The following is a 25,768-nucleotide window of genomic DNA, read 5'->3' as shown; positions in this document are numbered from 1 at the left end:
GGATTGGGGCTTGAACGCACAACCTTCTGACCCAGTGGCGAGAGCACTAGCGTTGAGCCAAGCTGAAGCTTGCTTTTACAAACATTATCTGATTTCCATCATTTCTAATTCACCAAGCAGCCCAGCTGCTGCTTATTGTATTAACAATTATTACACGAAAGAAACAAGTAAAAGTTTGATAAGTCTTTTCAGACGCCTGAACCTAATCTCTCTCGTACTGTCTAGCAAGGGTGTGGTTATGTTACTGGACTAGTAATCCAGAGGCCTGGACTAATGATCCAGAGACAGGAGTTCAAATCCCACCATGGCAGCTGGGGAATTTAAATTCAGGATTAAAAAGCTAGTATCAGTGATGTGACCATGACCCTAGCGGATTGTCGTAACAACCCATCTGGTTCACTAATTCACAATCTTTTAGGGAAGGAAACCTGCCGTGTCCTTACCCTGTCTGTGACGATGTGACTCCAGACTTCTCGATGGCAATTAGGGATGGGCGATAAATGCTGGCCTTGCCAGCGACGCCCACATCCAATAAATAAAAAAAAGACTTCAGTTTACGCTGCTTAGCATTTTAAATTTCTTCTCTGGGTGTGGACAACGCTGGCAAGGCCGTACTTTCTGCTCATTTTTAGTTGCCCTCAGAGGGTGTTCGTGGAACTTCTCATTGAACCGCTGCATGCTTTGTGGTGTTAGGTACAAAATCCCAGGAGATTGACGCAGCGATGATGAAGGAATGTCAGAGTCAGGAAGGTGTGTGACTTGGGAACCTGGAGGCGATGGTGTCGCTGTGACATTGCCGCTCTTGTCTGTCTCTGGTAGCATTCGTGGGGAAAGGGTGTATTGTTGAAGTAACCTTGGTTAGATGCAGTGCATCTGTAGATACTGTAGCCACAGTGTGTGACACAAGAAAACTATTAGGCACTTGGTCTGAGTATTAAACAAGGCTTTAATCAACTGTTTTTCAACATGGAGATCGAGTTGTGTCCTTCACTAGTTCCTGTTAAAGAATGCCCTGAGCAAGCTGGGCCCATGCCCGAGTATTTATACTCTCCCTGGACAGTGCCACCAGCAGGACGTCCAGTATAATTTCATAAGTCATTTCCACATGAATGGCAAGATTCATGAGTGCTGATAGTGGAGGGGATGGATATTGAGTCTAATGCCAGGGCACGAATCAAGCGAATTACTGTGAAATAAAAACAGAAAATGTTGGAAATACTCAGCATGTCAGGCAGCATCTGTGGAGAGAGAAACAGAGTTAATGTTTCAGGTCGATGACCTTTCATCAGAACTGGAAAATGTTAGAGATGTAACAGATTTTAAGCAAGTGCTGGGGCAGGGAAAGGGGGAGGGGAGGAAAGAACAAAAGGAAAGGTCTGTGATAGGGTGGAGGGCAGGATTGATTAAATGACAAAGGGTATGATTGTACAAAGCAAAAGGAGATGGTAATGGGACAAGTCAAGAAACAAAAGATGAGTCTAGAAGATGTGTAAATGGGAATGGCAGAATCATAAACAGCTGCCATCTGGAAAAAATAGGGGCAGAGGTTATGGTCTGAAATTGTTGAAGTCAGTGTTGAGTCCAGAAGGCTGTAAGTGCCAATAGAAAGATGAGGTGCTGTTCCTTGAGCTTCGTTGGAACAGTATAAGAGGCCGAGAACAGAGGTCAGAGTGTGAGCGGAGAATTAAAGTGACAGGCGACGGGAAGCTCGAGGTCAAGCTTGTGTACTGAACGGAGGTGTTCCGCAAAGTGGTCACTCAATCTTCATTTGGTCTCCTCAGTGTAGAGGAGTCCGCATCGGGAGGTGTAAAAGCAAGTTTTGGTAGATACCTAATCAAACACGAGAAGGGAAACCGAAAGTAATGAAGATGAACAAGGTAAAAGTGAATTACTCTGTCCTGCATGGTGTTGAGCTGCTTGAGTATTGTTGCAGTGGCATCCATCCAGGCAAGTCGTGAGTATTCCATCATACTCTGAACTTGAACTTTGCAGATGGTGGAAAGGCTTTAAGGACGTGAGCCAGTCGTCGCATTGTACCTAGTCTCTCTTCTACTTTTGCAGATATGGTGTTGATATGGTTAATCCAGTTCAGTTTCTAGTCACTGGGTGTTGATGGTGGGCTATATTTTGATGGTACCATTGAAGGGCAGGGCTAAATGGCTGGGCTTTCTCTTGTTCAAGATGGTCATTTTCTGGCACTTGTGTGCCACAAATGGCACCAAGACAAACTAATGGGGCTAAAGGCCGATAAGTCCCCTGGACCTGATGGCCTGCATCCTAGGGTCTTAAAAGAAGTGGCTGCAAAGATAGTGGATGCGTTGGTTGTAATCTACCAAAATTCCCTGGATTCTGGAGAGGTCCCAGCGGATTGGAAAACCGTAAATGTAACGCCACTATTCAAGAAAGGAGGGAGACAGAAAGCAGGAAACTATAGGCCAGTTAGCCTAACATCTGTCATTGGGAAAATGCTGGAATCCATTATTAAGGAGGTAATAGCAGGACATTTAGAAAATCATAATACAATCAAGCAGCATCAACATGGTTTTATGAAAGGGAAATTGTGTTTGACAAATTTGCTAGAGTTCTTTGAGGATGTAACAAACAGGGTGGATAAAGGGGAACCAGTGGATGTGGTGTATTTGGATTTCCAGAAGGGATTCGATAAGGTGCCACATAAATGGTTACCGCACAAGATAAGAACGCACGGGGTTGGGGGTAATATTTTGGCATGGATAGGGGATTGGCTAACTAACAGAAAACAGTCGGGATAAATGGGTCATTTTCCGGTTGGCAACCAGTAACTAGTGGGGTGCCACAGGGATCAGTGCTGGGGCCTCAACTATTTATACAATCTATATTAATGACTTGGATGAAGGGACTGCGTGTACTGCAGCCAAATTTGCTGATGATACAAAGATAGGTGGGTTAGCAAGTTGTGAGGGGGGACCCAGAGAGTCTGCAAACTGTATGCAGTACTCCAGGTGCATTGTGGATATACAGTAGGTAGGTTAAGTGAGTGGGCAAAAATTTGGCAGATGGAGTACAATGGGAAAATGTGAGGAAGAATGAAAAAGCAAATTATTATTTAAATGGAATGAGACTACAAAATGCTGTGGTACAGAGGGATCTGGGGGTCCTAGGACATGAAACACAAAAAGTGAGCATGCAGGTACAGCAAGTAATTGGGAAGGCTAATGGAATGTTGGCCTTTATTGCAAGGGGCATGGAGTATAAAAGTAGGGAAGTTTTGATGCAACTTTACAGGATGCTGGTGAGACCGCACCTGGAGTACTGCGTACAGTTGTGGTTTCCGTATTTAAGGAAGGATATACTTGCCTTGGAGGCAGTGCAGAGAAGGTTCACGAGGTTGATTCCTGGGATGAAGGGGTTGACGTATGACGAAAGGTTGAGCAGGTTGGGCCTATACTCATTGGAGTTTAGATGAATGAGAGGTGATCTTATTGAAACATATACGATTCTGAGGGGGATTGACTGGGTGAATGCTGAGAGGATGTTTCCCCTCGTGGGGGTATCTAGAACTAGGGGGCATAGTTTCAGAATAAGGGGTCGCCCATTTAAGACGGAGATGAGGAGGAATTTCTTCTCTCAGAGGGTCGTGAATCTTTGGAATTCTCTACCCCAGAGAGCTGTGGAGGCGGAGTCATTGAATATATTCAAGGCGGAGATTGACAGACATTTGAACTACAAGGGAGTCGAGGGTTATGGGGAGAGGGCGGGAAAGTGGTGATGACAAGATTGGATCAGCCATGATCTTATTGAATGGCGGAGCAGGCTCGAGGGGCCGATTGGCCTACTCCTGCTCCTGTTCTTATGTTCTTAATCACTTGTCATCCCAAGTCTGGGTGTTACTCAGATCCTGCTGGAGACTGGCATGAGCTGCTTCGTTATCAGAGGCATTGTGAATGGAGATGAACACTGTAGAATCATCAGTGAATAGCCACACTCCTGACTCCTTGCAGGCAGCTGTATTTTTGAATGTGCCCATGTCTTTGATGACATTACTTGGTAGATTACTCTAAACGGTTAACTGTTGAATGAACAATTTTTCTAATCTGTTTTGAATTTATTTTTCCTTCCTATAAATGTGTGCCATCTTGCCCTACTGACTTTGCCGACCTTGAAGTAATATTTTGGCTCACCTCAACTATATCGTTTAGTAGTAATTTATACATCTCGGTGAGGTTCCTCCCTTAATCTCTGTCTCGATGAAAGACCTAAAGCTTCTCTAACTTTTCCTCATGGCTCATCCCCTTTACACTTGGCATCATTTTTGTTGCTGTTCTTAATAAATCCATGTTTCTGTTAACCTTTTGCAATATAGATACTCTTCCAGCCTCACCCTATTGATAGACTATTGGGTTGGTGGTACTTGGGTCAGATTTGTTTTTCTAAAATATGTTGGTATGCTTGCTCGCTTCAAGAATAGATTTACTTTTTATGTGCTTCATGTTGCTGATATGGTCATAATTTTTCATTTCTTTTTTAAACAGGCACCTCAGTTGGTGCAAGGACTTGCCTCAAGGAACATTATAAAAATTGCAGCACATCCTGATGGTCAACATTTTCTGGCTTTGTCTGCAGCTGGGGAGGTGTTCTCTTGGGGCTGTGGTGATGGTGGAAGACTTGGCCACGGAGACACTGTGTATGTATTAGAAAACCTTTCAATTACTATAATACAACCACAGTGAATAACTGAACAAGTGTTGTCATGGAAGTGGAAAAAAACCCTAAAATGGTTGAATTTGATGGCATTCGTTAGTGTGAACTTTTTGTGCTCACCAAGGTGAACGATGTTCGTGCTGGGCAATGGTACTCTTAACGATTTTGTGCACTCAGTGCCAACATAGAGCACTCCTATATGTCAACTGCGGTAGAAAATGCAAAGTGAAACACCTACTCTCTGCCAACAATGTGCGTTGGCCGCAGTTTTAGAGGAGCACATTTTATTGTGCTAGAGAGGCATCTTTTCATTTCGCTGCCATCAGTTCTGGGTCTTCGCTGATTGAGATTGCCAACTTGGTGCCAATTAACCAAATGAGGAACATTTACTTGAGCCAAACTTTTGTCCTGCTCCACGGGAGGTTTCTGTCCTCCCTGAGCATGCATTGTGTTCAATGCCAAATAAGGAGCATTTTTGTGCTTTTACCCTCTGCCCACTTGAAACTGGACTAAGACAGCAAAGATTTATGTCGGACCTTTTACGCTTTGCAAAGAGAAGACTTTGATCTTCGAGCCTAGAGGTGAAAGGGCAATATCTAACCCACTACACCCCAGTCCGTAACAGCTTTTTAAACCTTAGGATTGCTGAAAAAGCCAAATCAGCACATTATTACTTGTGTGATATCATCGAGTCATGTAAACTGTGTATTTTTCATTTTTCATTAAACTTGCTCTCCTCCTGTAGCTCCTTGTGTACCATTTCCTGACCTGGTACAGAGGCTGGTGATCTGTTTTCAGCTTTCTCTCAATGGTGGTCTGTGATTGACTGCTAGCAGTTTGTTGAGTGATGTGGGGGGAATTTCTTTGACCGCTTGTTTTTTTTTTGGTGTGGCGCCTCCTTCTGAAAATCTAACTTAAACTGGGAGCCCTACCACTCTGCATGGTGTGATAGAATTAAACACGACTAAGTCAGGCATTGTGTGTAGCTCCCCATATCCTTAAGAATATGCTCCATTCTGGAGAGAGTGGACACTTTTATGCATATGGCCAGATTTCAAATCTTTAAAACGTTCAGGTATGTGAGAATGGATTAAAAGACTTACCTGTGTAAGAGTTTAATTTTAGGCTTTTTCTGACCTGGAGCTGAAAATTTATCAGTACATTACATTTGTTATTTAATTGTGTCCTAAAACACAGAAAATTATATTGGAAATGTTTTAATATTTCCAAGGGTGTGTTTTTTCATACATTTTTATTTTCACTGATCGATGTGAATGGTATAATATTTGGTAAACTCCACTATGATAACTGATGTGATATCAGCAAACTTCATTTATTTAAAGGGTTTGATTGAAAATAACCATAATCCATATTTATGAGGTACCTTTTTGAAGAAGGTCTAAAAAATGTTTTGTTATATTTTGAGTGTCTTTTTGTGTATTTTGAACAGATCCCTTGAAGAGCCAAAAATGTTAGCTGCTTTGTCAGGGAAGCAAGTGGGCAAGCACGTTGTTCACGTGGCCTGTGGAAGCACCTACAGTGCAGCTATAACCTCAGATGGAGAACTGTATACATGGGGAAGAGGAAACTATGGTCGACTTGGGCATGGTACTGATGCAATTTGTTTGCTGAAAGTTCTGCGCTAATTGTAACAGATACGAAGCGTATTTCCCCTTTTGGATCTTGGGTATTCAGAAAGACAGTGCTTCGGTTGGCACAGTGCTATGCCAAATACTCTACACTGGAATTGTCAAAAACGGAAATTTATTTAGATATTTCTAATTTCCTAATATTCTCGGACATTAAATATCTTGAGATAAATTTTCTTTATTTGAGGGAAGGGTAAATGTTTATGAACACTTAATTTTTTCCTGATTTATCTTCTATATACTGTGGGTAAGCTGGACAATTGAATCGGCCAAACTTGTCTCTGTTAGACAGTTGGATCGTGGAAAGCTGAAGTAAATGGTAGTCAGTATAGAGTTACTAATCTTTGTATTTATAAATTTTATTTTTATCATGATTTCATTTTTCTTCCACCTGATGCTATTTAAGATATTCTTTAAAATCATTGTAAATGGCAGTGCGAGTGTTGGAAAAGGACAAAGGCTGGAGAGTCGCATTGCCAGCGGGTAATGGATGGCGGGGCTCGGGGGCGTAATGAACCCGACGTGGGCGGATAGGCTTCATAAACAGTTGGTGTAGGCCGCAAGCCCCGATTAATAACCTAATGGTCCCGCAATTGCTGCTGCGGGGCTTTTTCCCGGTAGTAGGCCCAGGTTAACGGCTGCCATCCTGGTAAAGGAGAGTGGGAAGCTTCACTGTGCAGCCATCTTGGTACAGGAACGACGAGTGGGCTGCGCTTCAGGGGCCCTGTTCCCAACCTGAGCCAAGTGCCCCGGGGGTGAAAACCATTGGTGGATTGTGTGTCACGTGTGTGTCCAGCTGCAGGTTTGATTGGTCAGTTATGCCCGGGTTACCCAGGGGTTTAAAGTCACAGCAGGGCGCATGCGCGGCCACCTTGGGACAGGAACCAGGAGGAGAGAATGTTCTCAATTTCTATACTGGACTCTCAGTGATGGCTTTTGTAAACTGAGAGTGTGCAGCTATCAGGAAAGATTGAACAGGTTGGGGATTTTTTCTTCAGAAAAGGGAAGACTTCGAGGAGACCTGATAGAGGTCTGTAAAATTATAAATGGCTTGGACAGGATAGATGTGAAGAGAATCCAAAACTAGGGGCCATAAATACAAGATAGTTACTAATAAATCCAACAGGGAAATGAGAAATTTCTTTACTCCGAGTGGTTAGAATGTGGAACTCGCTAATACAGGAATAAAAACAGAAAATGCTGGAAATATATTAATGATCTAGACGAGGGAACTAGATGTAATATCTCCAAGTTTGCAGACAACACAAAGCTGGGTGGGCGTGTGCGCTGTGAGGAGGATGCTGCAAAACTCCAGTATGATTTGGATAGGTTGGGTGATTGGGCAGATGCATGGCAGATGCAGTATAATGTGGATAAATGCGAGGTTATCCACTTTGGTGGCAAAAACAGGAAGGCAGATTATTATCTGAATAGCAATAGATTGGGAGAAGGGGAAGTGCAACGAGACCTGGGTGTCCTTGTGCACCAGTCGCTGAAGGTAAGCATGCAGGTGCAGCAGGCGGTTAAGAAGGCAAATGGTATGTTGGCCTTCGTAGTGAGAGGGTTCGAGTACAGGAACAAGGATGTCTTGCTGCAGTTATACAGGGCCTTGGTGAGACCACACCTTGAGTATCGTGTAGTTTTGGTCGCCTTATCTGAGGAAGGATGTTCTTGCCATGGAGGGAGTGCAGCGAAGATTCACCAGACTGATACCTGGGATGGCAGGAATGAAGTATGAAGAGAGATTGAGTCGATTGGGCTTATACTCGCTGGAGTTTAGAAGAATGAGAGGGATCTCATTGAAACTTATAAAACTCTAACAGGATTAGACAGACTAGATGCAGGAAGGATGTTCCCGATGGCCGGGGAGTCCAGAACCAGGAGTCACAGTCTAAGGATAAGGGGTAAGCCATTTAGGACAGAGATGAGGAGGAATTTCTTCACCCAGAGAGTGGTGAACCTGTGGAATTCTCTACCACAGAAGGCAGTTGAGGCCAATTCATTAAATATATTCAAGAAGGAGTTAGATATATTTCTTAAGGCTAAAGGGATCAAGGGATATGTGGAGAAAGGGACAGGGTACTGAATTTGGATGATCAGCCATGATCGCATTGAATGGCGGAGCAGGCTCAAGGGGCCGAATGGCCTACTCCTGCTCCTATCTTCTATGTTTCTAAATCCCTGTAGCTCGATAAACCTAAGAAGGCTGACAATCTTGGGGAAGATTTCCTGTGTTTATTTGTGGCAGCATTTTGTAAATACTTTTCATAAATGTTTGTTTTTGCTGAAAGTAACACCTGATGGAAATCTTTCCTCTTGGTCTTTACATTTACATCAATCTCTGGAAAAACAGTCAATAAGGAACAGTTTTACATGTGTTCTCATTTCTTTAATTACCTAAATAGAGTCAATTAAAATGTTTGCATTAGATGTAACAAAATTGGAAAGATACTCTTTATATACAAGTTTATGATTTTGCTACACTTGGTGAACATGGAAAATCGTCCCCATTGCTTTTTTTTTAATAAAAGCTATTTTTACCATACATTTGCATTTTTTTTGGTAAGTTCAGCTTTACATACATAGGATATATGGCACAGGCACAGAAACAGGTCATTCGGCCCAACCAGTCCAGGCTGGCATTTATGCTCCTCTCAAGCCTCCTCCCGTCTTTCCTCGTCTAAATCTATCAGCATGACCCTCCATTCCCTTCTCCCTCATATGCTTGTCTAACCTCCCCTTAAATGCATCTATACTTTTCGCTTCAACCACTCCCTGTGGTAGCGAGTTCCACATTCTCACCACTCTCTGGGTAAAGAAGTTTCTTCTGAATTTCCTATTGGATTTCTTGGTAACTATCTTATATTGATGACCTCTCGTTATGCTCTTCCCCACAAGTGGAAACATTCTCTCTCTATCCACTCTATCAAAACCTTTCATAATTTTAAAGACCTCTATTAGGTCACCGCTCAGCCTTTTTTCAAGAGAAAAGAGACCCATCCTGTTCATCCTCTCCTGATATGTATACCCTCTCATTTCTGGTGTCACCCTTGTAAACCTCATATTTATCTGTGTTGAACTTCATTTGCCAATTATATGCCCATTCTGCAAGTTTATTAATGTCCTCCTGTAATGTGTTGCAGTCCGCCTCAGTATTGACTACCCCCCCCCCCCCACACACAATTTGGTGTTATCCACAAATTTAGAAATTGTGTTTTTGATTCCAAAGTCTAAATCGTTGATATAAATTGTGAACAGCAGTGGTCCCAGCACTGATCCTTGTGGAACACTACTATCCACCTTCTGCCACTGTGAATAGCTATCTTTTACCCATACTCTCTGCTTTCTGTCTTGAAGTCAGCTAGCTATCCATTCTGCTACATGTCCCCGACTCCGCATTCTCTGACCTTGTTCCTCAGTCTATTATGGGGTACCTCATCGAAGGCCTTTTGAAAATCTAGATAAATTACATCTACTGCATTACCATTGTCTACTCTCTCTGTTACCTCTTCAAAAAATTCAGTGAGGTTGGCCAAGCAAGACTTTCCTTTTTGGAATCCATGCTGAATATTCATTACTATGTTTTTCGTTTCTAGATGTTCTTCTATTTTCTTCTTTAGTAGGGATTCCATTATTTTTCCTACCACCGATGTTAAACTGACTGGTCTATAATTCCCTGGACATGTTCACAGAATCACACAGAAACCCCACAGTGCAGATAGAGGCCATTTCGGCCCATCGAGCCTGCACCGACACATAGCCCACCCGATCCCCATAACCCCTACACCAACACATGTCCCACCCTATCCCTGTAACCCCACGTATTTAATCCCCCTAACACGAAGGGTCAATTTATCATAGCCAATCAACCTAACCCGCACATCTATCCCCTTTCTTAAATATAGGTATTATGTTAGCTATCCGCCAGTCCTCTGGCACTGCACCTTTTTCTAATGAATTATTAAATATGTGTAGTAATGCCTCTGCTATCACTTTGCTAGATTTTTAAAAAAATGCGTAGATGCAATCCATCCGGATCAGGGGTTTTATCCTCTTTGAGTTTGATTAGTTTATTTAACATATCCCCTCTTTATTTTTAATGCACTTATCTCATTACTAATCTCATCATCCAATGTCATGTCCACCTGTTCTATCTCCCTGGTACATAAGAACATAAGAAATAGGAGCAGGAGTAGGCCATACGGCCCCTCGGGCCTGCTTCGCCATTCAATAGGATCATGGCTGATCCGAATCTAGACTCGCGTCCACTTCCCTGCCCTCTCCCCGTAACCCCTAATTCCCTTATCTGCTAGGACAATGTCTATCTCCATTTTAATTTTATTTAATGTTGCAGCTTCCACAGCTCTCTGGGGTAGCAAATTCCATAGATTTATTACCCTCTGAGTGAAGAAGTTTCTCCTCATCTCAGTTTTGAAAGGGCAGCCCCTTATTCTGAGATTATGCCCCCTAGTTCTAGTCTCACCCATCAGTGGAAACATCCTCCCCGCATCCACCCGATCAAGCCCCCTCACAATCTTATACGTTTCGATAAGATCGCCTCACATTCTTCTGAATTCCAATGAGTAGAGTCCCAACCTATTCAACCTTTCCTTATACGTCAACCCCCTCATCTCTGGAATCAACCGAGTGAACCTTCTCTGAACCGCCTCGAGAGCAAGTATATCTTTTCTTAAATATGGAAACCAAAACTGCACGCAGTATTCCAGGTGTGGCCTCACCAATACCCTGTATAACTGCAGCAAGACTTCCCTGTTTTTATACTCCATCCCCTTGCAATAAATGCCAAGATTCCATTGGCCTTCCTGATCACCTGCATACTAACTTTGTGTTTCATGTACCAGGACCCCCAGATCCCTTTGTACTGTAGCACTTTGCAGTTTCTCTCCATTTAGATAATAACTTGCTCTTTGATTTTTTTCTGCCAAAGTGCATAACCTCACACTTTCCAACATTATATTGCATCTGCCAAATCTCTGCCCACTCACTTAGCCTGTCTATGTCCTTTTGCAGGTTTTTTTATGTCCTCCTCACACTGCTTTCCCTCCCATCTTTGTATCGTCGGCAAACTTGGATATGTTGCACTCGGTCCCTTCCTCCAAATCGTTCATATAGATTGTAAAGAGTTGGGGTCCCAACACTGACCCCTGCGGAACACCACTAGTTACTGATTGCCAGCCCGAGAACGAACCATTTATCCCAACTCTTTGTTTTCTGTTAGATAGCCAATCTTCCACCCATGCCAGTATATTACCCCCAATCCTGTGATTTTTTAACTTGATCAGTAATCTTTTGTGTGGAACCTTGTCAAATGCCTTTTGGAAGTCCAAATACACTACATCCACTGGTTCCCCATTATCCACCCTGTATGTTACATCCTCAAAGAATTCGAGCAAATTTGTCAAACATGACTTCCCCTTCGTAAAACCATGCTGACTCTGTCCTATTAAATTATGTTTATCCAAATGCTCTGTTACTGTTTCCTTAATAATGGACTCCAAGATTTTGCCAACCACAGATGTTAGGCTAACTAGTTCCAGCTTTTTGCCTACTTCCTTTCTTAAATAAGGGTGTTACATTAGCAGTTTTCCAATCTGCCGGGACCTTTCCTGAGTCCAGGGAGTTCTGGAAAATGATCACCAATGCATCCACAATCCCTACCGCCACTTCTCTCAAGACCCTAGGATGTAGGCCATCAGGTCCGGGGGATTTATCCGCCTTAAGTCCCATTATTTTACTGAGTACCATCTCTTTAGTGATTTTAATCATGTTTAGCTCCTCCCCCCCCCCCCCCCCCCCCCATTGCACCCTGTTTGTCCAGTGTTGGGATATTTTTAGTGTCCTCTCCTGTAAAGACTGATACAAAATATTTGTTCAGCGTCTTTGCCATCTCCATGTTCCCCACCACTAGTTTCCCAGTCCCATCCTCTAAGGGACCAATGTTCACTTTAGCCATCCTTTTTCTTTTTATATAGCTGTAGAAACTCTTGCTATCTGTTTTTATATTTTTTGCTAGTTTACTTTCATAATCTATCTTCCCTTTCTTAATTAATCTTTTAGTTATTGTTTGCTGGCTTTTAAATGCTTCCCAATCTTCTATCCTCCCACTAGATTTGGCTAATTTATATGCCCTTGTTTTCAGTCGAATATTATCCTTTATTACTTTACTAAGCCACGGATGGCTGTCTTTTCTTTTACTCCCCTTTTTCCTCAGTGGAATATATTTATCTTGAAAGATGTGAAATATCTCCTTTTAATGTAGACCACTGCTCTTGTACCGTCTTACACTTTAATCTGTTTTCCCAGTCCACTTTAGTCAATTCTACTCTCATACCTTCACAGTCTCCTTTATTTAAGCTTAGTATGCTGGTTTGAGATCCAACTCTCTCACCCTCAAACTGAATTTGGAATTCAACCATGTTATGGTCACTCATTCCAAGGGGATCCTTTACTAGGACATTTTTTATTAATCCTGTCTCATTACACAGGACCAGATCTAAGATTGCCTGCCCCCTGGTTGGTTCAGTTACATACTGCTCAAGGAAGCCGTCCCTAATACACTCTATGAACTCTTCCTCAATGCTGCCATGCTCAATTTGATTAGTCCAGTCAATATGAAAGTTAAAATCCCCCATGATTATAGCTGTTCCCTTATTACAAGCCCCAACTATTTCCTGATTTATATTCCGACCAACAGAGTTGCAACTGTTAGGAGGCCTATAGACTACGCCCACTAGTGACTTTTTCCCCTTATTATTCCTTATCTCCACCCAAACTGTTTCACTATCCTGATCCTTTGACCCAATATCATTTCTGACTTAACAACAGAAAATGCTGGAAAAGCTCAGCAGGTCAGGCAACATCCGTGGAGAGAAATTTGAGTTGACGTTTCGGGTTGGACCCTTCTTCAAAACTGGAAAGAAAAGAAACTAGATCGGAGGCAGGGCTGCGATCGGACAAAAGAATAAAAGAAACAAAAGAAGTAAAAGAGATTAGAAGCTAGACGGTAATAGGCTGGGATTAGGTGTAAAGTGTACTGGCAGGGCAAAAGATAGCTGCCAGGTGTGAGAGAGAAACAAAAGGAAAGGGGGGGGGGGGGGGGGGGGGAAGGAGTGGAACAATTACAAGAGAAAATGAAATGGGGGCCGAGCTTATGATCTGAAATTGTTGAACTCGATATTGAGTCCGGAAGGCTGCAGACTGCCTAATCGGAAGATGAGGTGCTGTTCCTCGAGTTTACGTTGAGCTTCCGTGGAACAATACAAGAGGCCAAGGACGGTGAGGTCCAAGTGGGAATGGAGCGGTGAATTAAAATGACAGGCGACCGGAAGCTCATTTCTGACTATTGCAGTGATTCCATCCTTGATTAACATAGCAACCCCACCTCCCTTTCCTTCCTGTCTATCCTTCCTAATTGTCAAATACCCTTGTATGTTTGGTTCCCAGTCATGATTATCTTGTAGCCATGTTTCCGTAATGGCCACCAGATCATACCCATGTGTAGTTATTTGCACCGTCAACTCGTCAATTTTGTTACGAATGCTGCGTGCATTCAGATAAAGAATTTTCAAATATGTTTTCTGACAATTTATTCCTGCTTTTACCCCTTTTACTACTTTACCTTTATCATTATACATCCTGTCCCTTCCTGACACGCTCTGGTTTTTAATTCCCCCACTGCTACCTTGCTCTATTGCCTTCTCCGCTGTCATTTTTATTTTTCGCTCTCTTAAAACCTCCCCCCCACTAATTAGTTTAAAGCCCTCTCTACAGCCCTAGTTATTCGATTCGCCAGGATTCTAGTCCCAGCACTGGCCAAGTGAAGTCCGTCCCAACGGAACAGCTCTCTCCTGTCCCAGTACTGATGCCAGTGTCCCAGGAAGCAAAACCCATTTCTCCCACACCAGTCTTTGAGCCACGCATTTAACTCTCTAATTTTATTTACCCTAGCCAAATTTGCATGTGGCTCAGGTAGTAATCCAGAGATTATTACCCTTGTGGTTCTGCTTTTTAATTTGGCCCCTAGCTGCTCAAACTCCCTCAGCAGAACCTCCTTCCTTGTCCTATCTATGTCGTTGGTACCAACATGGACCACGACAACTGGATCCTCCACCTCCCACTCCAAGTTTCTCTCCAGCCCAGAGGAGATGTCCTTAACCCTGGCACCGGGCAGGCAACACAGCCTTCGGGGCTCTCGCTCTCGGCTGCAAAGAACTCTTATCTATCCCCCTAACGATACTGAAGCAGAATTATTTAATATTTCTGCCATCTCTCTATCGTTACCTGTGGTATTATCAATTGTTCCCTCATGGCTTTATTTATCCATGGAGTTTCATTCGTGTTTAGTTTGTTCTTTCCTTTTAGTAGAGTATATTGTTCCTGCACTCTGTTCAACACTGTTTTAAATATTTCCCATTGCTGTTCTATATCGTTGTTTGCCAATATTGTTGCCCATTTTATTTTCCCAAGCCCCTCAAAATCAGCTTTTCTCCAATCTATTACCCTGGTTTTCATCACACTTATGTCCTTCTCAATTATCATCTTAAATTGTATTATATTATGGTCACTATTGCCTAGATGTTCCCCTACTTTAACTTCTCTTATCTGCTCTGGTTTATTCCCCAATACTAAGATCCAATAGCGAATCCTCCCTTGTTGGGCTTTTTACATATTGGGTTAGAAAAGAGTCCTATACACATTGTAGGAACTGCATTCCCTTATCTCCTTTACCTACCTCTTCTATCCAGTTAATATCAGGATAGTTGAAATCCCCCATGATTATTTTGTTTTTTCACTCATTTCTCTAATTTGTCTGCATATTTCTTCCTCCACCTCCCTTCCACTATTAGGTGGTCTGTAGACTGCACCTATTAGTGTGATTGATCCTTTATTATCTTTTATCTCTATCCACATGGATTCTATTTTTGTCTTGCTGATATCTGTCACTTTTTTCTACTGCCATTGTTATCCCTAATAAGTACAACTACTCCACCTCCCCTTTTTCCCTCCCTATCTTTTCTAAATATGTTATACCCTGCAATGTTTAATTCCCAGCCCTGATTTTTCTGCAGCCATGTCTCAGTAATCCTTACTAGCTGTTATTGAGAAAACAAAATATGTAAGTGCTCAATTTTTTTAAACTTCTCTGCCTTTTCAGGGTCCAGTGAAGATCAGACCACACCCATACTGGTGACTGGATTGAAAGGATTGAAAATTATCGATGTTGCATGTGGCAGTGGGGATGCCCAGACACTAGCAGTGGCTGAGAATGGTAGGTAATAAAGATTAACCTGCAGTACCATTTCAAGTTAAACCTCAACTGTAGTGCATAAGACTGTAGGGACATGCAATCAAACTGGTAAAAAGGCAAATTCAGGACTGTTGTCATGAAGTACTTTTCCATGGAGTAGTGGAGACCAAAAGACTGGAATTTGTTCAAGAGTAAGTTGAATGCTGTGGTGGGATCATCGGCTTCTGTGGAAATTTGGGCTGAATGGCCTCCCCCAGGTGTTCCGATCTTTGATGCCTCATCTTTAACTTCTACAAACGAAGAGGGGGAATATTTTAATAGTTAACTTGTTTGGTACAAAATATATCTATATATGCTGGGTATGTTCTTTCATGGAGGGGTTTATTGAGGGAAGAGCCATTCTAGCTGTAATTGTGCACCTCAAACAATCTGTTCTGTGATATTAGGAGAGATCTAGGATCAGGTGGCCTTCTGCCATTTTGCTTCAAAATAGTGTGCAATGCAGGAGGACCAACAGTTGAAAAGGAGCAAATATGTAATAGGAGTCTTGCCTTCAGGAAAATCCTTTGGGCAAAAATTGGGTGGCGCCCATGTCGGGGCGCTAATTTCAGCAAAAAGTTAGCCCCCCCCCCCCCCCCCCCCCGGCCCGTAAATTCAGTAGTGGCGCCCCAAGCAGGAGGTGGAGTGCTACTGGAGAGGTGCTGGCAGTTGGCCAAAATAAAAATGGCCGCCCGACACCTGCCCTTTAACTTGAGCCGCCTCCGCTGCCAAACTGCCCCTTGATCCTGTCGCACATATCGCGCGGTGATAAGTCAGGGGGTGCAAGGGAAGTTTGCGTCCGGGGCGCTGTGCACGGCGATGACGTCATTGCTGGGGGCGCCACGGGGTGCTACCGGCTACCGCCGCAGCTAACCTCCCGCTGAATTTCGCGGGAGGCGTTGGCAGCGCCGTGCCCTGGCGCTCGGGGATTTGCGCCCCGGGGGGCACTAACGAGGTGCAAGCCAACCCAATTTTCCCCCCCTTTGTGTGCAATGAGAATTGGGGGAGGTGGCTTAATTGGAACATAAATTAGACGCTTTGTAATTTGAGCCTCGGGCATGACTATTTAGAGGGGTGTCTCATGATGTAATTTACTATGGTAACCTACTTCTGCTTGCGTATTGTGTGTACTAGTTGCAGAAAACACTCTTGATTTTGAGGAAGTGCGCTGAATTAGTTTTTTAAAAAGCTTTTGTTGTCTGGAAGAATACTTTTTTATGATTTGATCTGTTACTGTGTAATTCAATCCTTCTGCTGTCCGTATCAGTGGTTTTGGCAAAGAAAAGAAACCACTTGCGATAAGGAAACATTTGAGACTGCGGTGTATCTCCTGTAGCTGTTACTATGTACTCTATTTCAGCTCTGTTATCCTTGTATACTAAAATTTTAATTTGAAGTAGTTTTTTTGTGAATACTGTATGATGCTTCTTGAACATTTTTCCTGTTCTAGATATGTGAGCTTAATGTGTGATTTTAATTTCTATGCAGGCCAAGTATGGTCCTGGGGAGATGGTGACTATGGAAAATTGGGCCGAGGTGGCAGCGATGGCTGTAAGACCCCTAAGTTGATTGAAAAGCTTCAAGACCTTGATATTATAAAAGTGTGCTGTGGCAGCCAGTTCTCAGTTGCTATTACAAAAGATGGACAGATTTACACCTGGGGAAAGGGTGATACCCAAAGACTTGGACATGGAACTGAAGAGCATGTGCGATATCCCAAATTATTGGAGTGTCTTCAGGGTTAGTACTGTTTAGCCTCAGCTCATCTGCTGCTGAAACCCGAATCCATGCCTTTGTTACCTCTAGACTTGACTCTTCCAATGGTCTCCTGGCTGGCCTCCCATCGTCCACCCTCCATTAACTTGAGCTCATCTGAAACTCGGCTGCTCGTGTCCTAACTCGCACCAAGTCCCGTTCACCCATCACCCCTGTGCTCGCTGACCTACTTTGGCTCCCGGTCCAGCGCGCCTTGATTTTAAAATTCTCATCCTAGTTTTTACATCCCTCCATGGCCTCGCCCTTCCCTATCTCTGTAACCACTTCTAGCCGTACAACCCTCAGAGCTCTTTGCTCCTCCAATTCTGGCCTCTTGCGAGTTCCCGATCTGAATCGCTGCACCATTGGCGGCCGTGCCTTCAGTAACCTAAGCCCTAAACTCTGGAATTCCCTCCCTAAATCTCTCTGCCTCTCTACCTTTCTTTCCTCCTTAAAACCTACCTCTTTGACCAAGCTTTTGGTCACATGCTCTAATATCTCCTTAGATGGCTCGGTGCCAAATTTTGTTTGATATTCACTCCTGTGAAGCGCCTTGGAACGTTTTGCTGCGTTAAAGACGTAATATAAATGCAAGTTGTTGTCCTTGTTGCATTGAATCTTTTCAAAAGTTGAAAATAAACTTGCATCCCTGATGGCTAAAGTGGTCAAGTTGGTGAGTAACTAAGCCTTGATCATGAAGATCCCAGCTTCGAGCCCTGGTCTATATTGAATAATCTGATCTCAGTGGTAGGTACAATTGGCCGTAGCAAATTTGGGGGGAGAAGTTGAAAATTGGTCAGAGTTCTTGCTTCTGATCGCTGTTCAGCAACTTCTGTTAGAATTAGGATATTGTAGATATTGGGTGATGAGAAAATCAGGCTCTGCTCCCACTAATCAAATAGCCTATCGCCACTCACTGTTTAAGCGAGTGCATAAAGAGTGGTGACTGGACAGAATCAATATATTCAGTTGCGCAAAACACTGTTTTTAAGTCTGCGGAATCCAAGAGACATTGAAATCAATAGTTCATAGAAATATGTGATTCCAGAAAAAAATTATACTCTTAGCAATATTAAAATGGCAATTTGCTGAATTCAGTTTTAGCTAATGTTCAACAAACTTGGGGCGGAGGGAGGGGAAAAGATCCTATGGTACCATTCGAAGAAGAACTGGGGAGTTCTCCTATCGGCCTGGCCAACATGCATCCCTCAACCAATGCTGAGCAGATTGTCTGGTCATTCATCTCATTGCTGTTTGTGGGACCTTGCTGTGGGCAAATTGGCTGCTGCATTCACCTACATACAGGAAACAGAGTAGGAATAAATGGGTCTTTCAGGGTGGCAGACGGTGACTAGGGGTGGGTACCGCAGGGATCAATGCTTACATAAGAAATAGGAGCAGGAGTAGGCCATACGGCCCCTCGGGCCTGCTCCGCCATTCAATAGGATCATGGCTGATCCAAATCAAGACTCACGTCCACTTCCCTGCCCTCTCCCCGTAACCCCTAATTCCCTTATCTGCTAGGAAACTGTCTGGCCTAGAAATTCAGTGCCCTTGGCACCGATTTTGCGGCGCTAGAGGGCCTAGCGCTGCAATTGGCGCCGGTTCCTAAATTGCCTGGGGCCCTTCTGCGGCGGTAGACCGGTAGCGCTGCGCCGGCACCGATGACGTCATCGGTCTGCGCAGCGTCCCGGTTCCCGTGGTAACCCGGCCCCAAGCTGAAATTCAGTTGCGCCCGCCTCGCCCGTGGCAGGCGCAACTAAGACTCTGGCAACAGAGTCTTCCCCCAGTGTGCGCCGGCGCATAAAGGTGGAGCGGCGGCCGGCCGCGTTCCCGGCGGCCGCCTGCCCGCACCTCCCTTCCCGGACTCCTGCATTCCCCCCCCCGCGGCCCTGATCAGTGTCTCATGCGAGCCCGGCACTTCCCCGAGGTGCCGGGCTCAGATGTCGGGTCAATCCGCCGGACAGTTGTCGGCTGCAGGCAGCTCCTCCTTAACAGGAGGAGGAGGCCTGCAGTTCCCCCACCTGCCGCACCGCATCGGGTGCCGCAGCGGGGGATTAGCGCCGGGAAACCGAAGTTCACGCCCGTTTTGAGGCGCTAAAGGAGGGTTTTAGCGCCCGCCGCACCCGAATTTTCGTCGGGCGCTGCCGCATTACCGCTGGCGCAAACTTTCTGGCGCTACAGCCCTGGCAAGACCAGAACCCAATTTCTAGGCCTCTATCTCCGTTTTAAATTTATTTAATGTTGCAGCTTCCACAGCTCTCTGGGGTAGCAAATTTCATAGATTTACTACCCTCTGAGTGAAGAAGTTTCTCCTCATCTCAGTTTTGAAAGGGCAGCCCCTTATTCTAAGATTATGCCCCCTAGTTCTAGTTTCACCCATCAGTGGAAACATCCTCACCGCATCCACCCGATCAAGCCCCCTCACAATCTTATATGTTTCGATAAGATCGCCTCTCATTCTTCTGAATTCCAATGAGTAGAGGCCCAACCTACTCAACCTTTCCTCATACGTCAACCCCCTCATCTCTGGAATCAACCGAGTGAACCTTCTCTGAACCGCCTCAAGAGCAAGTATATCTTTTCTTAAATATGGAAACCAAAACTGCACGCAGTATTCCAGGTGTGGCCTCACCAATACCCTGTATAACTGCAGCAAGACTTCCCTGTTTTTATACTCCATCCCCCTTGCAATAAAAGCCAAGATTCCATTGGCCTTCCTGATCACCTGCATACTAACTTTTTGTATTTCATGCACCAGGACCCCCAGATCCCTTTGTACTATAGCACTTTGCAGTTTCTCTCCATTTAGATAATAACTTGCTCTTTGATTTTTTTCTGCCAAAGTGCATAACCTCACACTTTCCAATATTATATTCTATCTGCCAAATCTCTGCCCACTCACTTAGCCTGTCTATGTCCTTTTGCAGGTTTTTTATGTCCTCCTCACTCACTGCTTTCCCTCCCATCTTTGTATCGTCGGCAAACTTGGATATGTTGCACTCGGTCCCTTCCTCCAAATCGTTCATATAGATTGGGCCCCAGCTGTTCACAATATATATCAATGATTTGGATGAGGGAACCAAATGTAATATTCCCAAGTTTGCTGACAACACAAAGCTAGGTGGGATTGTGAGTTGTGAAGAGGATGCAAGGAGGCTTCAAGGCGATTTGGGCAAGTTGAGTGAGTGGGCAAATACATGGCAGATGCAGTATAATGTGGATAAATGTGAAGTTATTCACTTCGGTAGGAAAAACAGAAAGGCAGAGTATTATTTAAATGGTGATCGATTGGGAAATGTTGATGTACAGAGGGACCTGGGTGTCTTTGTACACCAGTCACTGAAAGCAAACATGCAGGTGCAGCAAGCAGTTAGGAAGGCAAATGGTATGTTGGCCTTCATTGCAAGAGGATTTGAGTACAGGAGCAAGGATGTCTTACTACAGTTGTACAGGGCCTTGGTGAGACCACACCTGGAGTACTGTGTGCAGTTTTGGTCTCCTTACCCAAGAAAGGATAGACTTGCCATAGAGGGAGTGCAGCGAAGATTCACCAGACTGATTCCTGGGATGGCGGGTCTGTCATATGAGGAGAGATTGGGTCGACTGGGCCTGTATTCACTAGAGTTTAGAAGAATGAGAGGGGATCTCGTGGAAACGTATAAAATTCTGACGGGGCTAGACAGACTGGATGCAGGGAGGATGTTTCCCCTGGCGGGGTGTTCTAGAACGAGGGGTCACAGTCTCAGGATACAGGGTAGGACATTTATGACTGAGATGAGGAGAAATGTCTTCACTCAGAGGGTGGTGAACCTGTGGAATTCTCTACCACAGAAGGCTGTGGAGGCCAAGTCACTGAATATATTTAAGAAGGAGATAGATAGATTTCTGGACACAAAAGGCATCAAGGGGTATGGGGAGAGAGCGCGAATATTGTACTGTATTGAGATAGAGGATCAGCCATGGTCATATTGAATGGCGGAGCAGGCTCGAAGGGCCGAATGGCCCACTACTCCTCCTATTTTTCTATGTTACATAATAACAGTGACTGTACTTTAAAAGTACTTCATTGGCTGTGAAGTACTTTGGGACATTGTGAGGTGCTATTTAAATGAAATTTCTATTTATCGATCCATTTTCTTTGACAGAAAAAGAAAATCCTAACTTTTTGTTGCAACCGAAATTCTGACCTGACTTGCAGATAAGGGATCAAGCTAGGGTTGTGTATAGCTTAGTGGCACAGCACATGGTACATTTTCTTATTCCATAGAGAGGCATGCGCAGCAATCTTTTTGAAAACTTCTTATGCGATATGCCCCCATGCCCATGAGGAAATAGATTGAGACTCATCAAATCCATCTCTTGCAGCCAGAACAGGAAGGAGAGGTTCTTTGAGTTCAGATGCAGCACAGATGAAGGGGCATTGTGCAAATCAACAGTATGCTAGTCTCGCTCATGTATTTTCTAAATTGATAATTGCAACAGTTTTTGCAAACTACTTCCAGTATAATTTTATTGTCTGGAACATTTGGTCCACAAAGTATCTTCTCTGCACTTTGAGTTCTATACTTGAACAGTTTGGTGGGAGATAGGGAAACATCTGGCATTGTCAGAGTTCACAGCTCAGTGTTTACAGCTGGTTACAGAGCCTGGCAAAAAATGCACGATAATTCTTTGCAAACGTTTCATCAGGCAACAGAGTTTATGATCCACAGATTTATACTTCAATCATTTGTACAAATATATACACTTGTAATTCTCTCTGCTTTTGTGCTTCTAACAGGTATAGTTACATTTTTGTGCCATAGGTAAGGGTTATTTTTAATTGCAGGGCAAAAGAGGAAAGCTTTTTTGAGCCTTCCCTGGAACGTTTCTTCAGAGTTTTCAACACATTATTCCGATGCCTTCCACTCCATTAGAAAGTATATATGTATATATGCATCCGCTTCAGATGCTAAATGATTTGTTTTGTGGGTTATTCTGTTTAATTGCAGGTAAAAAAGTAGTTGATGTAGCTGTTGGATCCACACACTGCATGGTACTGACTGAAGATGGTGAAGTACATAGTTGGGGCAGCAATGATCAGTGTCAGCATTTTGATACTCTGAGGATAACAAAACCAGAACCAGCTGCTCTGCCCGGGCTAGATACAAAACACATCGTTGGTATTGCTTGTGGGGCTGCTCAGGTAAACTCACTGAATTTCAAATGCACACCTGTCCCTGTATCCTGAGGTGATTTCTTTTGTTAAGACAATTTAAATTACACCCTACTTCTTATTGGCAGTAGGATTTGAGTAAAGCGCAATGGTGAGTGTATAAAGTTTTCATGCAATGTTCATTTAAACTGTGGAAAAGCATCCATCAATGCAGTTAATAGAATTGTGTCTGAAGACAGTATTTTTAACTGTATAACTCGAGGGTGCAGCACTGATAGTCACAGGGGTGTCCATAGTAGTGGTAGCGGTCGGACCAATTTGAGGAGATGAATTGTAACAGTTTTACCTTTCTCCTATAATGCACTTAGTACAAGTAGATATCCAGTCAAAAGACTTATTTTGGGAAAATGGTAAAGTACAGGAGCAGAAGTCCATCTGGCCAGTCCCAAAAACCAAAAATCAATTATTTGACCACTCCCTGAAATATCTCTGCAATTCTCCCTTAAATTGTTTCCACACTTCATCCACTGCCTTCCTACGCAGTCTGTTTCACATGTTAAACCTAATCTGTCTGTGCACTTTATTATTTATAAGCTTGAGCCTGTGATCACTGATTGGAGAGTTGGTGGCAATCTCAAACATATATAAGTTCAATTTATCTATTCCCATAAGAAATTGGAATACTTGAATGACATCTCCCAAGCCATCTCCTCCGGAGTAAACCGTCCTAGGCTCTTCAACCTCTTCTCGTAGCTCAAATGCCCAAAGCCAGGTATCAGTTTAGTTGCACTTTTCTACACTGCTCTAATGCCTGGAGATCCTTGCTGTGGTATGGTGACCAAAATTGCCGCAGCACAGTGTGTAGTCGTACCAGTGCCCTTTTTTTTCAATCCTTACATGCTGTCTTTCCATCTTGGCACCTTTGTTCCAGCAAAACTTCAATTGCTGGCACAACATATTTATAATTTATCTATTTTCCTAGTTTTGTTTCCACTGCTGAATAATTCTGATATTTACATGTTAATATTGAAACTCATATGCTGAAGTTTTTTGGTATAAGAGTGTCTTTTATCACTTCTTCTGGTGTCTGGGTTTGAGTCCTACACAGTCAAACAAAGTACCAGCTTCCTTTCAGTTAGCTGTCAATGGCCTGAAGTTAAAGCATTTTAATTCGGGTTTTACAGCAATTAATATATTTAATTGGAGTTGACTGGTTAGAAACCCTTAAGTATGACTTGAATGAGAAATAATAATGTCGCAGTTTCCCCAATTAAAAAAAAAAAATCCTTAAATAAAGCTTGTCCACAAAGATTTACAGTGAGCTTTACAGACTGTGTCTTCAATATGTTCCCTTATCTCAAGATAATTATGAATGAGGAAGGCCATTTGGCCCATCTTAATTCACCCATTTGGAAAGACTCTAGTCCCCCCCTCTATTGCAGCATGTAATTGTTTCATAACTGATTCCAGGGTTTCTGCCTCCACTACTCTTATCAGGAAGTCCATTCCATGTGTTGATCACTCTTGGCATGAAGCAGAGCTTCCTGATATCAGCCCTAAATTTACCTTCTACTAGTTTAAACCTCTGTCCCCTTACACTATGCCTCTATAAGATCACCTCTCAAGGCACCTCCTTTGCAAGCTGAAAAGGCTAAGTAACTGCAGTCTTTCCTCATAATTCAGGCCTTTAGTACTAGGAATCAGCCTTGTGTTTCTTTGCACTCTCTCCAATGCTCGAGCATCTCCCTTTTGTTATGGCGACCAGAAGTGAACTTAGTACTCCATGTATGGTCTGATGAGATCATTGTATGGTTTGATCGTGACTTCTATTCGAACTTATATTCTAGTTTTGGCTATGTGGTTCAACATTTTATTGGCTTTGTTGATGCTCTGCATTGGTTGGACATGTTAAATGTTGAGTCAATTAAGACTCTTGGGTTCCTTTCAACTTTGTCCTTAGCTATTTTGTGAATGGTTTAAATGTGTTGACCATTTTCCCTTCCTATGTACAGTACTTTGCACCTGGTTGTCTGCATTAAATTCCATCTGCCATTATTTTGCCCACTTGTATATTTTGAATTGATTTTATTAGGATTTCCAGGCCAGACTTTTAAGGCAGATGAAGGGACGTTTTTGTAACAATTGTTCATTTGAAATGGGGTGAAAATATATCTTAAAAATCTTAGAACTATGTTTTTATTTCTTCTCTTGCCAGCTACTTTCTGTAAGGTTTTGGCACTGAGTTACAGTTGGATGGGTTGCACTTCCCAGACTTGGTCCAAGTGGCCATCATTCTCGTGTCAGCCTTTCTTGGTGAATGTCAGTACGTATTTTATTTGATTAAAGAGAGCATCATACCTGAGCCTGATTTATCCTCAGCTGATGTGCACACCCTCGCTTCGCTAGGTGCCAGTGATCAGGAGCATTGGCATCTTTTTTTAACACTCTAGCTCAAGGACGATGAAGCTGCTTGTAGCTCCTTTATCAGGGGCTGAAATGTGGCACCTTCCTCGTCTGCATGACTCAGTTACTCATTTGGACTTGCTCAATGAGAGAGTCAAGAGTGGTTTAAATTTTGAGCTGTAAGAATGAATTCTAGGTCACGTATCAGTAAATTAACAGCATTATAGCTGCATCATTTGGCTTTGTGTATAAAATTACTTTCTGTTGCTTTAGAGCTTTGCTTGGTCCTCGTGTTCAGAATGGTCAATTGGCCTACGTGTGCCCTTTGTTGTGGATGTTTGCCAGATGACATATGAGCAACTGGATTTGCTGTTGCGGCAAGTAAGTGAAGGGATGGATGGTAGTTCGGACTGGCCTCCACCACAGGAGAAAGAATGTATGGCCGTGGCAACGCTCAATCTACTGAGGCTTCAGGTAATGGGATGTCTGCACCTAAATCAAGAGCTGTGTGTTTCAATTCATCACAATTTAACTTTTTAGCAATGGTGAAGGCAGCTCCTTAAAACACAAATTACTCCGAGGAAAAAGCATTGTTGAATTCAACTGCAAAATGCGGGATTTTTTTTGTAATTGAATGACTCGCTGTGATTTTAATTCTTCCCAACTATGTATTGTCTTGGCTGTATACCAGGCAAATGGACTGACCAGAATTAGCATTTTTTTTTAAATGAATTTCCTTTTGCCTGCCTTTTAAGCTGGGGGGTGAGCCGGGTTTTTTGGGGGGCGGGAGACGGGAAGGAAATCTGACTGAGAAAT

The 25,768-nt window shown here is 43.3% G+C and overlaps 1 protein-coding gene across 5 annotated transcripts in view; it reads left to right on the top strand.

Moving 5' to 3' along the window:
• Window positions 1-25,768, top strand: part of herc2 (HECT and RLD domain containing E3 ubiquitin protein ligase 2) — a 233,973-nt gene that overhangs the window by 70,612 nt on the left and 137,593 nt on the right. For all 5 annotated transcript variants that reach the window (XM_085999555.1, XM_085999557.1, XM_085999558.1 and 2 more), the window contains exons 12-17: window positions 4,512-4,663; window positions 6,131-6,288; window positions 15,505-15,618; window positions 17,125-17,376; window positions 22,386-22,579; window positions 25,226-25,426. In XM_085999555.1, coding sequence (XP_085855681.1) covers window positions 4,512-4,663; window positions 6,131-6,288; window positions 15,505-15,618; window positions 17,125-17,376; window positions 22,386-22,579; window positions 25,226-25,426 — 1,071 coding nt within the window. The remainder of the gene's footprint in view (window positions 1-4,511; window positions 4,664-6,130; window positions 6,289-15,504; window positions 15,619-17,124; window positions 17,377-22,385; window positions 22,580-25,225; window positions 25,427-25,768) is intronic.

The sequence above is a fragment of the Somniosus microcephalus genome, chromosome 10 (assembly GCF_052327205.1).
Source record: "Somniosus microcephalus isolate GS21.2 chromosome 10, FLI_Smic_1.0, whole genome shotgun sequence".
NCBI lineage: Eukaryota > Metazoa > Chordata > Chondrichthyes > Squaliformes > Somniosidae > Somniosus > Somniosus microcephalus.
This window is presented reverse-complemented; position numbering and strand designations above follow the sequence as displayed.